We start from the raw sequence: 13,565 nt of genomic DNA on the forward strand, positions 1-13,565 counted from the left end.
GGATGAGATTTGTTCAAATGTCCTCCCCCTCTGCTGCTTCTGTATTACGATACGGATTTTCTGCCATGAAATCCAATGCGGAAAGTCTGCAGAGTTTATTCTGTGTATAAGGACACCGCACGAAGGCCTAGGGCTCATTCAGACGAGCGGAATACTCGTCCGTTGAAATAACGGACAGCACACGGACCCATTCATTTCAATGGGACTTTTCAGACATGTGAGTTCACGTAGCGAGCGTCCGTTGTGTGAAACTCACTGCATGTCCTATATTGGTGCATTTTCACTCACCTAGTCGCACATAAGTCTATAGGTGCGTGAAAACGACGGACGCACATCTGTGTTTTACACACAAGTTGCAGATAAAAGTTGTTATTTTTTTAAGTGCTTGCATGGGTGTAAAAACACATGCCACACGCAAAGCACACTGATGCCAATGTGCAACGGACATGAAATGTAGGAAAAACGCAAACATTTTTTTTAATGTGTGTGTACAGGGCTATAAGCTGTAAGACGGCTCCAAAGGAATCGCTGTGTCCTGGATTTGTTGCTGTACAAACTTTGCTTTGTGACTGAACAAACGTCGCCCTCCGTGTGGTTCTACCTGTTCCTCATAGGAATGCATTATGTGTTGTATTACTAGGGAATCCAAAGGCCATAAAGTCACTTTTCACCTGTAATGCCTGTGAATGGGGTATTGTATACCCTGTTCACACGCGCAGGAAAATATCTGAACAGAATTTAAAGGGGTCGTCCAGTTAACACTGCAGAGTTTCCAACCGGATTTTCTGAGACCACTCCACGGCGTATTACAGTGGGAGCAAAGTGGATGAGATTCAAAAAAAATCTCCACACGCTGCGGAAAGAAATCCGAAGTGTGGAAATTTAGCTGTTGTGCCGATCCTCTATCTGCCGCATGTACGTTTCCTCTTGCGAAAACACTGCAGAGTTTCCGCATGGAAAATACGATCGGAAATAAACCCTTTAGTGGGCGCTCTTATGACTGATTTTACCACACAATGACCGCTGTAAAAACGAAACTGTAAAAAAACAATGGCAGAATTTTTTACATTTTTTTTCTACCCCCAAAAAGTCATTTGTTTCTCATTACTTTAAATGGTACCATTAAAACAAAAATTCCACGAGTCACTCAAGAAAAATAAGCGCTGATGCAGCTATGTCGTCTAAAGAATAAGTTATAGCCCTTAAAGGGGTTGTCCCAAAATCATAAATTATCACTTTTCCCCACTGCCGAGCGAACGAGGGTCCCAAACCCCCAGATCCTCACTGCACACCCCCCCCCCCCCTGCACTCAGGCAGAGCTTGAATGGAGCGGCGGTCAAGCATGCGCTCGCCGCTCCATTCATAGTCTATTGGACAGACTGAAACAGCTGAGTGCTGTACTCGGCTGTTTCCATCATACCCATAGACTTTGAATGGAGTGTCAGCGCACATGCTCGACCGCCGGTCCATTCAAGTTCGGTTGAGCAGTGAGAATTTGGGGGTTCCCACGATTGGATGTGGCACCCCCCTCCCCCGCAATCAGAAAATTACCATTTATCTTGTGGATAAGTGATGATTTTGTGATTTAGGGGAAAAATCTTTTTAAGGGTTTAATGTAAATCTAAAATTAATTCTTTTTTTCAAAGGCATCTAAAGTGAAACCACTTTGCAAATAAGTTCATTAAAAAAAAAAATCTTCTGTGTTTTTGTCTACTGCTCCTATAGAGGCCTGTGTCTCCATGGTAACAGACTGCAAAGCATGTGTAGTCTGCTCCTGCAGTCATATTATCCATCTGTTCCTTACTTCTTGCTAACCTGCCGCCTGTATTCTAGCTAGGAATGTGGGACAGAAGGGAAAGTGACTGCAGGATCAGACTACGCAGGGTTTTTAGTCTGTTACCATGGAGACACACAGGTCTATATATAGGAGCTTTAGGCTTTTATTTTTTTTTAAATAAATTAAGACTATTTATAAAGTCGCTTTATTATAGATGCATTGGAGCAATAAAAAATATTTATGACGGACCTAGGTAGACGGGATGTTGGATCAGCTCTGCATGGAATATCTATAACCGTGTGGCTCCCCCTACCCTAGTATCATGGGGCCTAGTACCTTGTGCTGCGCTATATTTACTATAGAGCTCGGATCTGCTGATCCATTTATATATGTAATATCCTGAGCTTATCAGACGAATCACTCCAGCTGCGCTACAGGACGCGAGAAACACAAGGACCGTATCTGATGCTACGAGGACTTGCCTGTACCAAGAAGTGATGCGCTCGGGGTAAGGACACGCAGGGCGGATACGCTACATAAAAGTACACCGCGTATCTGTCCTAGAAACTACCGGGAATTCCGAAGAAATGCAACAAATTGAGGAAATACCATGGGGGGGGGTTCATACCCCAGGTCGTTGTCATGGCGACGCAATCCTCTTCCGAGTATAGCCCGGCCTCCCGGGGTGACGCTGCTTCCCAAGTGACTGCTGCAGCCTTTGATTGGCTGCAGCAGTCACATGGGATGAAACGACATCCCAGAGGCCGGGCTAGATTGTGTTGCCATGACAACGACCCGGGGTAAGTATGAGCCTTTTTAGTTTCAAGCAAAAATATTAATTTTTATTTTGCGGCGGGATTGCAGCTTTTCCGCCACAAAAATGACACCATCTGTATTTGTTGTGGGTTTTACCTCCCTTTGGGGAAGAGCAGCGACTCCACAGCATAAACGGACAACTCTCCACAGGTCAATTTATGAACGGTTTCTCTGCAGATTTTTTTTTTTTTTTTTTTTTAGTGGTGTGCGGGTGAGAATTGTTAGGCCTCATGCACCCGACCGTAGCCATGTGCACGGCTGTGATTTTCGGGTCGGCCGGCAGCGGAGTGTCACCCGCGAGCCGCCTGCAAATCGCGCCGTTATTTCCTATGAGCCTGGAATGCAGAACACGGCCGTAATAAGACATGGCCGTTCTTTCTGCGGTCCGGGCTCCTGGGCCATGCACGGACCGTGGAAACCACGGTCGTGTGCATGGGCCCATAGGAATGAATGGAGCCGCAATTCTCCCGTGGATTTTCGGGGGAATTGCGGTGGCTTCGGTCGTGTGCACGGGGCCTGAGTCTCATCCACTCTGCAGCTACCGTAATACGCTGCAGATTTTCTGCAATTAAAATGATCAGACAATCTTCACCTATAACCTGCGGATAGGTGATAATTCTTGATTCTGGAACCCCCCCCCCCCCCTTTTATTTTTTTATAAAAAGGAGCACCCCGGGCAGAACTGATGCAGTTATACCTAGCGCAGGGTTGAGTTGTTTGGCACTTTCCTTTTGAAGCTCGTCTCTAATCCAACTTGCGTTTTTAGATTTGGAGCAGTTACAACCCACTGTCACTCTCAGGGGTCCTCAAAGCTGCGTTATTAGTGTGTGTGGGGTGTATGGAGGGGACTAATGGTCATCGGTGACACTCCCTGACCAGCTAAAGCCACTCTACAGTGTGAGGGATCCAACAAACAGCTCCTCATATCTCAGCTTCCTTCACTGCTGTGGCATTGGGTGGGTCAATTATTGGGTTCCATCCAGAAAGTCACGGCATATCCTCCTGGGACCCCAATAATCCTGAGAATGGAGGGGCCATCGGCTGGTTCAGCCCTGACCACCCCGCAAAGTAAATTCCAGTGAATGAGGCTGTGTTGCAGTTCCCAGCACATCCTGGTGGCCGGGGGCTGTTCAGGGAAAAGCAGTGAAGGGGACGCAGCACTGAATCACCCCTGTGGCCCCTTATTCTCAGAATCAGTGGGGGTCGGAGGCTGCCCCTGCCCAACTGATCATAAAGTGATGGCATTAGACCTAGGCAGTGATGTAGCAGGGCAACTCCGCTCTCAGTAACCACCAGTTGGCACCATACCGCTGTATAAGGCTCTGTTTACACTGGCCTCGTGGGGAGGTGGGGCCTATGAACTGGGCCCCCCATGATTTTAGAGTAAGGGGTACTCTGATCTCTGCTGAGGGCAGTGCAGGGCATACACTTTACATGGGTGACAGGAATCATTCCACTGATGAGGGAATTGTTAGTTGTGCAGCGGATGATATGGAAGGGGGAGGGGCTGCACTGGTGAGAGGTGGTGGCGGGGCTGCTCTGGGCACTGGTGGGGGCAGTGGGCACCCCTCGCTCTGGTGCAGCACGAGGAGGGCAGTGTCATGGTTGCAGCGTCGGGTGGGTGTGTCGCTGTTATACACAATAGACGGGTGTGGTGATGACCGGAGCCGTGCAGGAGGAGGGTGGTCTCCCGGGCAGGGTGGGTGCTGATGTTGAGACTTGTACCTGGCTTCCGGTGCCGGAAAGGGCCGGGCCCCAGGTTAGGGCCGTGACATCATTGGCTGCGCCGCTCCGGGAGGATGCGCCGAGCCCTTTGTGAGAGTTAACCCGTGCCCGCCGCTCTGGAGGTAACCCGTGCAGGGCACGGTATGTGAACGCTGACAGGTCGGTAACGCGGCTGCTGTGTATTAGCTCCGGGCCGTGACCAGCCCGATCTATGTATTCTTCTCTCCTGCCGTAGTGTGTGCACAGTCGGGTGTGATTATGTTAGGAGTTGTAGTTTTGTCACTACCCCTGACGTGCTCCTTCATCTCTACCTTCTCCCTGTCTGCTGGGAGTAGTAGTAGTGGTGTTGTAGTTAATAAATCCTCCTCCAGCCTCTCCTCCCTGTGAGTGACCGCTCGGGATCTGCTCATCATGTAGCTCCTAGTTGTCACCCGCACCGCCCCTGCTGTTGCTAAGCAGCGACTCAAACACTCAGGCAGACGCTGTAGAAACGTCCCACATGGGAATCTATAAGACTCTGCCACCAGTTTATAGCTGCCCCGTCTCCTGCCTAATGTAATAGCCGATCTCATGTAGATAACTAGAGTTTGTTTGTTTGTTTTTTGGAAAACGTTTATTTCGACAAGGTTAAGATTTATGCAAATTTGTTAATGCCCAACTGGGCGTTTTTTTTCACTTTTCACCATGTGGGCGTTGTAAAGAGAAGTGTATGACGCTGACCAATCAGCATCATACACTCCTCTCCATTCATGTCCAGCTCTAGTCACTGCACGATCTCAGGAGATCACGCTGTGATGTCACTTACGCCCACAGTAACTTCACCGGAGTGTCGGGAGAATGACCAGACATCGGCTCCAGCCTTTTTGGAGATGTAATTGTAGGTCTTTTGTGTTTGTTTCTTTTCCTCCCCGCCTTTCAAAAGCAATAACTTTTTATTTTTGGCCGTACGAGAGCTTGTGTTTTGCGGGACGAGCTGTAGTTTTTATTGATACCATTTTGGGGTAAATGCAACTTCTCTTTACTTTTATTTCATTTTTTTGGGACCCGAAGACCAAAAAATGGCAACTTTGGCTTTATTTTCTGTACAATGTTAACTGTGCTGGTTAAATAACATTTTGCTAGAATAGTTCTGACTTTTAGGCCTCATTTACACGAGCGTGTGCGTCTTGCGCGCGCAAAAAACGCAGCGTTTTGCGTGCGCAAAAGGCACTTGACAGCTCCGTGTGTCATCCGTGTATGATGCGCGGCTGCGTGATTTTCGTGCAGCCGCCATCATACAGATGAGGCTAGTCGATGTCAGTCACTGTCCATGGTGCTGAAAGAGTTAACTGATCGGCAGTAACTTTCAGCACCCTCGACAGTGCATTCCGATCACCATATCGAGTAACCTGTTTAAAAAAAAAAAAGAGGTTCGTACTTACCAAGAACTTCCCGGCCGTTGCCTTGGTGGGTGACGCGTCCTTGGTGACGCGCCTCTTGACATCTGGCCCCACCTCCCTGGATGACGCGGCAGTCCATGTGACCGCTGCAGCCTGTGCTTGGCTTGTGATATGGCTGCAGCTGTCACTTGGACTGAATTGTCATCCCGGGAGGTCAGACTGGAGGAAGAAGCCGGGAGTTCTCGGTAAGTCAGAACCCTTCTTTTTTTTTTTTTTTTTTTTTTACACGTTCACGTATATTGGGATCGGAAGTCACTGTCCAGGGTGCTGAACCAGTTTAACTCTTTCAGCACCCTGCACAGTGACTGTCTCCTGCCGGGTTCGGTCAAAACGAGTTCGGCCGAACCCGGTAAAGTTCGGTTCGCTCATGTCTAAGACACTCCTTTCGGATGTTTGTAAACAGAAAAGCACGTGGTGCTTTTCTGTTTACATTCAGAGTTTGACAGCTCTTGCGCGAATCACGCAGTTCGCACGGAAGTGCTTCTGTGCGACCTTCGTGGTTTTCACGCACCCATTGACTTCAATGGGTGCGTGATGCGCGAAAAACGCACAATTATAGAACATGTCGTGAGTTTTACGCAACGCACTCGCGCTGCGCAAAATTCACGCATCGTCTGCACTGCCCCATAGAGTAATATAGGTGCGTACGACACGCGTGAAAAGCACGCGCGTATATTACGCTCGTGTAAATGAGGCCTTAGGGTATGTTCACACACTAGACTGGACTAAAAACGTCTGAAAATACGGAGCTGTTTTCAAGGGACATTTTTTTTTTAAGCCACTCGCGATTTTCGCAGCGTTTTTTTACGGCAGTTTTTGGAGCTTTTTTTCAATAGTCTATGAAAAACCGCTCTAAAAACGTCCCAAGAAGTGTGCTGCACTTTTTCGCGGCCGTTTTTCAAAAACGGCCGCGTAAAAAAACGACCCATCAGAACAGAATGCAGTTTTTCCCATTTATTTCAATAGGCAGATGTTTGGAGGCGTTCTTTTTTTCGGCCGTTTAAGGTCCGAAAATAGGCCGTATGAACATACCCTTACAGACATGGAAATACACCAAATACTTTTAACCCCTTAACGAGGGTACTTATGCCATAGTGCCACCTTTTCACAGCGCTCTGACATAAGCCTGGCATGGGTGTCCTGTGCTGGCTAAAGCGGGTGTCTGGCGGTCTAAAGACAGCCGGACACCTGTACTAACGGGCAGGATCGATTTCAACATTGATCTCACCCGTTTAACCCATTAGATGTGACGCTCAATAACAAGTGCTGCATCAAAGTGGTTTTGGAGGGAGGGTTCTCCCTCTCTCACCCCAACGGCACCCTGCAATTGCAATCACAGGGTGCCAATGGCTTCTATGGCAGCCGTGGGCCTAACAAAGGCCCCCAGGTCTGCCTGTGGTGGATGCCTGCTAAGCCATGCCTGAGGCAATAATACGTTGCAATACAGAAGTATTGCAATGTATTATAAGAGCAATCAGAAGATTGCATAGTGATGTCCCCTAGTGGGACTAAAAATAAAGTTAACAAAGTTGAATAAAGTTAGTAATAAATAAATTTAAAAAAAAATGAAAACCCACTTTTTCCCTAATAAAATACTTTTATATGAGCCGCCTTCAGGCTGGGTTCACACAGTGTTTTTGCAGGAGGAAAATCTGCCTCAAAATTCAGTTTGGAATTTTGAGGCAGATTTTACTCTGCCTGCACGTCGATTTTTAGTGGCGTTCTTCACCTGCGGCCATTGAGTGCCGCGGGCAAAAAATCACCGCGAAAAATACGCTTTCTCCATCCTATTGATGTCAGAGGCGTAAACGCCCAAAGATAGGGCATGTCCCTTTTTCCCGCGAGCCGGTTTTTCCGCTCGCGGGAAAAAAAACGCCTCCCTTTGAAATCCAATGTGAGGGATTTTCGGCCATTTTTTGGCACGGTTTCCGCTTCAAAGAAACTGAAGTGGCCCTTATTATTCTGCTATAGGTGGAGCATCACTCCTTGGTTAGTGTCCTGTGATCTTGCTATGTCACCTGTGATGGATTAGCTTCCATTGTCTGTAGGAACCATAAGAGCTGTTTGTAAGCGCCTCAAGTGTCTACCGGGTCTATTCCAGGGATAGTACAGGTGACAGACTTACTGTGAAATGGTTAAATTGTTGTGTGGCGAGGACCTGCAGGGAGTTGTGTATGGGAGCAGGTCTCCCGGGGAAGCGGGTAATGAGCGGTGCACACCGTACCTGCTGACTCCTCCCCCGCACCCGGTCAGTGATATTAATAGATGGATTCCTCCGTTATTCCATGCTGTCATTTTTTTTACAGGAAGACGTAGAGAAACTTACGCTTTTATATTTCCAATGATTTCAATGTTGTACCAGAATGGACAATTGTCACCTAACCACACGATGGGGGACGTCTGATCGCTGGGACCACACAGATTGTGGAACCGGGGTGGCTGCGGTGAGGAGGAGTTTGGATGTTGGTTTGTCATTCCCATAGGCTTTATAGAGCGGAGGAGGCACGCTTGACCGCTGCTCCATTCTTTGTTGTACTTAATGCGTTTGAGTCCCCCCTTTTTCACGATCAGTGGGGGTCCCAGCGATCACCTCTCCTGTGGATAGGTAACAATTGTTCATTCTGTTGCTTCATATTTCTATTTCTTTTGGTTGTTAGAATTTCTCCATCTTCCATTATTTACTACCCAGTATTTTAAGAGGTCAGGTATTGTAGTGCAGCTGTGTGCCAAAGGTAATTCATTTAGAAAAATTGTAAATGTTTGTACAATCGTGTGTTTGTGTTTTGTTTTTTTTTTTAGGGATCACCACCATTTTTCGCAAGTTATGTGCAGGAATAAAAATTGCACTCAAGTGGAAAACCCCTTTAAGACAACTGATGACCTATCCACTGGATAGGTCATCGGTATGTAATCGGTGCGTGTCCCACCCCCTGACTCGGCACCGATCTGCCACTCCGGCTGCCTCTGCTTCCAGCTCCAATTACTGCATCCCATTCCAAACACTCGGTGCATGGAGGCAGCCGGAGTTGCGGATCGGTGCATGGTCCGGATGTCGGACACAGACCAATCCTATACTGATGACCTATCCGGTCATCAGTTTTCAGAGAGTGGACAATCCCTTTAAGGCCCTATTACACCGTCCGGTTTTGGCCGGTGCAGCGAGCGCCAATCAGCGAGACAGCTCGTTGGTCAGCACTCGTTTGGTCTTGCCACAAGGAGCTATGGATGGGGACGAGCGGTCGTTAATCCGATCGCTTGTCCCCATACGTTATGTCGGCAGCGCGTCTCCTTTTACACCGGGAGAAGTACTACCGACAACAATTTATTTTTTGACACGACCAGCGGATGATTGAGCGTTTGCTCGTTCATCTGCTGATCGCTGCCCTGTTTACACAGGGAAATGATCAGTAACGAGCGTTCTATGAAAGATCGTTTTCCCAATAATTGCTCAGTGTAAAACCCCTTAACTTTTGGACTTCAGGGCTGTCCGCAGGATCACTAGATTCTCCGCAGTATAAATACATGTTGACTTTTCAGGAGACATTCTGAATGCCACACCCAGTGCCCCACCTGTATAATTAGTGGTCAAGCTGGCTCTCCGGCCCAGAACGTATGCGGGTTGCCAGCATTATTGTTGTAGTGTTGTGTACAATACTGCACTGCACTCCCAACCTTGCTCCATAGTCCCTAAAGTGGTTTTCATTATAATAAAGGGATAAGCTGACTCTGCAATGTTTTCAAGGACGTCCTGGAGATTCTCTTGAATAGAAGCAGAGCACCAATTTTTGGAGAACCCGGTGCATCTATTAACATAAGTGAGCGGACACTGGTTTCACTCGAGCTTCGTGTAAGGCTGGAATCGCATACGCAGTTTCTTGAGCCAAACACAAGTCGATCCACAAAGGAAAAGTAAGGCCTTGTTCACACAGTGCAGATTTTGCATGTTTTTTCTTTAAGTCAAAACCAGGAACGGATCCTAAAAAAAGAAATGTAAAAAGGAAGGGACTTAAGTTCACTTGTCGCAGATTTGTCTGGGATTTCCTTTGCAATGCAAAAAGGTGAGATCTGTAATAAAATACTGGCGGCAACTTATAAATAGTCTAAGGAACCCCTAAATAATACAATTGGGGCTAAACTTTTAATGTTTAAAAAAATAAATCTCAACGCCTGACGAGATCCTGGAGACTGCCACTTGCATATTATTTACCAGGGAAGTATTCTTCTATATAAAACCTTCCTGGGATCTGTCAGTGACTCTTAAGCTGGCCATACACATAAGAGAAAAGTCGGCCTAAATGGCTATTTTTGGCTGACTGCCATCTGTAAAATTAACATGAGCGATCGTTCGGTGGCTGACTTGTGTCTGACAAAATGGTTCTTTGAAACTAATTCTGTATGGCATGATCGTCCGATCACTAACATTGTGCGTATTACCGTCTGGGGAACTCTAAATGGCGAGCTTGTGTAGAGGGTGCTGGAAAATCGAGGAGCCAAATATGTCTGTGCTGCAAGTTCTGCAAAGATGAGTTGTGGCTGGAAGAAATTCTTATGGCAGTATGAGCTGGATAGAGAAGGGAAAATTAACAACTTCAATCAGAAGACTTTACCTGTGAGTCACTGGAATAAACTGATTTTTTTTTTTTTTTTTGTTCCATACAGACTCCCTGATTGGTTAGTTTTCTCTCTTTATGTAGCTGGTGGGTTCCTTCGTACAATTTGATTTGGCCACATTGCGTCCAATCACTAGAAGAGGGCTAGTCGTCCATGAGACTTCTGTTATTCCAATCATAGAATAGCCAATGACTAGTAACCGATCTTGCTGCCGTTCTGTTCTCCTGGTCATTTGCTCCTAATAATTGTTGTGGCTTTGTCGTCCTCACAGATCTTAGTGCACTGACGGACGCAGGGAAATCATCATGGGGGACGACAGTGAGTGGATGAAGCTTCCTATTGACCAGAAATGTGAACACAAGGTACGTGCTGACCGGACTCTTTCTCCATGTTTTCTGTATATGAGCAGCAGTGAGCTCGGCTCCCGGCATCTGCCTTCACATGACACTGAATTCTGCTGGCTCCGTCTCATCAATAATGGGGAAGAACTTGATGCTCTGCTTCTATTTTTATTTTATGCCTTTCAGCAATTTAGTTTAGTCATCAAATCTGTTTCCATTAGCCGTGGTATGGTCGCTCTCCGCATAACTGCATTGTAACGAGGAAACTTAAAGAGGTATTCTAACGTTTATCACCTATCAAGCTGGACCGGAGGGGGTCTGACCACTGGAACCCCCAGCAGTTGCTAGAATGGGGGCCTGGCTCGGCTGTTTCCAATACTCCTATAGAGTTTGAGGGGAGCGGCATGCACATTCTCGAGCACCACTCCATTCAAACTCCGTGCAGCGGTAGTCTTGGCTGGTAGATAAGTGTGTGGCTTAAATACCGCTTTAAAGGGATCTTACAAAAAATTAGTTTTTCAATAGATTCCCCGCGACCAACTTTTTGCTGCATGTCAGGTTTTTTTTAACCCTCAGCGATCAGCGCTTATTGCCAGGGAAACAAAGTATGCCCGTACGTTTCTCCACTACAAAAATTAATGGCCGCGCATGTAGGATGGATCCGTCAGAGCTGTCCGTCCCGAATAGGTCTTAATATGGCGTATGCAAAGGGTTAAAGGTCCTCATATTGATGTCCTATCCTGAGGATTGGCCATTAATGTGTGATCGGTCAGGGTCTGACTCCCAGCGCGCCCACCGATCAGCTATTCTGAAGGGGCTGCTGCGCTCATATGAGCATTGCTACCCCTTCATTTCTATTTGCTCAGTGAGAATCGTCGACGCACTTGTAGCGGCAGCATTTTTTAATACCGGGAACATTGTGTCGATGATTCAGTGAGCGGGCAGAAATGAAGGGGAAGCGGTGCTCATACGTGCGCTGCGGCCACTTCAAAACAGCTGATCAGCGGGTGTGCTGCGAGTCTAACCCTGACCGATCACGTATTGATAGCCTATACTGAGGATAGGCCATCAATTTTTAGGGTCTAGAAAACCCCTTTTACATTTCAGGCAAATGGTAACCAATTAAACAGGGGAATTTTGTTCATCTATAAATGGGTTTTGGTTCTGTCTCAAGGATTTCCCCAAACATTCTGTAAGGACCGGACCCTTCATTTTGTGCAGTATCCTGTATGTTTCCTCCTTGTTCACAGGCTTTGGCACCAAATACACCAGTTATAGTTTGAAAAGGGTTTCACGAATTGGATCAATTTTATATTTCTTGTCTTGACTGCAGGTATGGAAAGCCAGATTAAATGGTTACGAGGAGGCGGTGAAATTATTCCAAAAGATTGTGGATGAGAAGAGTCCAGAATGGCCCAAATATCTAGGATTAGTCAAGAAGTTTGTCACCGACTCGAACGCGGTCGCACAGTTGAAAGGCCTGGAAGCTGCTCTTGTGTATGTAGAAAGTGCACATGTCGCGGGAAAGTAAGTAGAGCGTTCATGACCAAATCGAAAAATCCCAATGTGTATAATTTGGTTAGTTGTGTTTTTTTTTTGTTTTTTTTTATGTATTTGCTTATTCTGTAAGGATGTTAACCTCAGTATTGGGCCCTATTCAGATCACATTTTTGGCCTATGGTAAACGTATATGCCAGAAAAACGTAGGCTGTGATAGATGCCTGACGTTAGACTATTATGGGATACGTTAAACATATGTCATGAACTCTGATAATCCCTTTTCATTACTTTTTTTTTTTTTTTTTTTTTTAACACTAAATTCATACCAATATGGGTGACAGATTCCACTGTAAGGCACACGCCACTCATAGACTATTATCGTATCCGTTTAATGTAGAAGTCATTAACTATTTAAAGTTAAAGAGGCTCTGTCACCAGATTTTGCAGCCCCTATCTGCTATTGCAGCAGATCGGCGCTGCAATGTAGATAACAGTAACGTTTTTATTTTTAAAAAACGAGCATTTTTGGCCAAGTTATGACCATTTTTGTAGTTATGCAAATGAGTCTTGCAAAAGTCCAAGTGGGTGTGTTTAAAAGTAAAAGTCCAAGTGGGCGTGTATTATGTGCGTACATCGGGGCGTGTTTACTACTTTTACTAGCTGGGCGTTCTGACGAGAAGTATCATCCACTTCTCTTCAGAACGCCCAGCTTCTGCCAGATCACGCTGTGACGTCACTCACAGGTCCTGCATCGTGTCAGACGAGCGAGGACACATCGGCACCAGAGGCTACAGTTGATTCTGCAGCAGCATCAGCGTTTGCAGGTAAGTAGCTACATCGACTTACCTGCTAACGCCGATGCTGCTGCAGAATCAACTGAAGCCTCTGTTGCCGATGTGTCCGACACGATGCAGGACCTGTGAGTGACGTCACAGCGTGATCTGGCAGAAGCTGGGCGTTCTGAAGAGAAGTGGATGATACTTCTCATCAGAACGCCCAGCTAGTAAAAGTATTAAAAACGCCCCGATGTACGCACATAATACACGCCCACTTGGACTTTTACTTTTTAACACACCCACTTGGACTTTTGCAAGCCTCATTTGCATAACTACAAAAATGGTCATAACTTGGCCAAAAATGCTCGCCGTTACTGTAATCTACATTGCAGCGCCGATCTGCTGCAATAGCAGATAGGGGTTGCAAAATCTGGTGACAGAGCCTCTTTAAATAGATCTCGTACTATGGCATGCGTCTTTCATAGGCTCCCATGTTAAAAAAAAAAAAAATAAATACAGAACAAGCAAAAATAAAAAAATTGTACCGCATGTTATATGTAATATATATATATATATATAT

General features: G+C 46.3%; 1 protein-coding gene across 7 annotated transcripts in view; it reads left to right on the forward strand.

Annotated features, from left to right (window-relative positions):
• Positions 1–13,565, forward strand: part of CKAP5 (cytoskeleton associated protein 5) — a 39,340-nt gene that overhangs the window by 3,509 nt on the left and 22,266 nt on the right. For 5 of the 7 annotated variants that reach the window (XM_075837897.1, XM_075837891.1, XM_075837895.1 and 2 more), the window contains exons 2-3: positions 10,640–10,730; positions 12,043–12,236. In XM_075837897.1, coding sequence (XP_075694012.1) covers positions 10,674–10,730; positions 12,043–12,236 — 251 coding nt within the window. In that variant the 5' untranslated portion in view covers positions 10,640–10,673. Of the gene's footprint in view, positions 1–4,187; positions 4,211–4,368; positions 4,478–10,639; positions 10,731–12,042; positions 12,237–13,565 lie in introns of those variants that run through there. The other 2 variants (XM_075837894.1, XM_075837893.1) reach the window with 2 other exon arrangements.

This window comes from Rhinoderma darwinii, chromosome 9 (genome assembly GCF_050947455.1).
Source record: "Rhinoderma darwinii isolate aRhiDar2 chromosome 9, aRhiDar2.hap1, whole genome shotgun sequence".
Classification (NCBI taxonomy): Eukaryota; Metazoa; Chordata; class Amphibia; order Anura; family Rhinodermatidae; genus Rhinoderma; species Rhinoderma darwinii.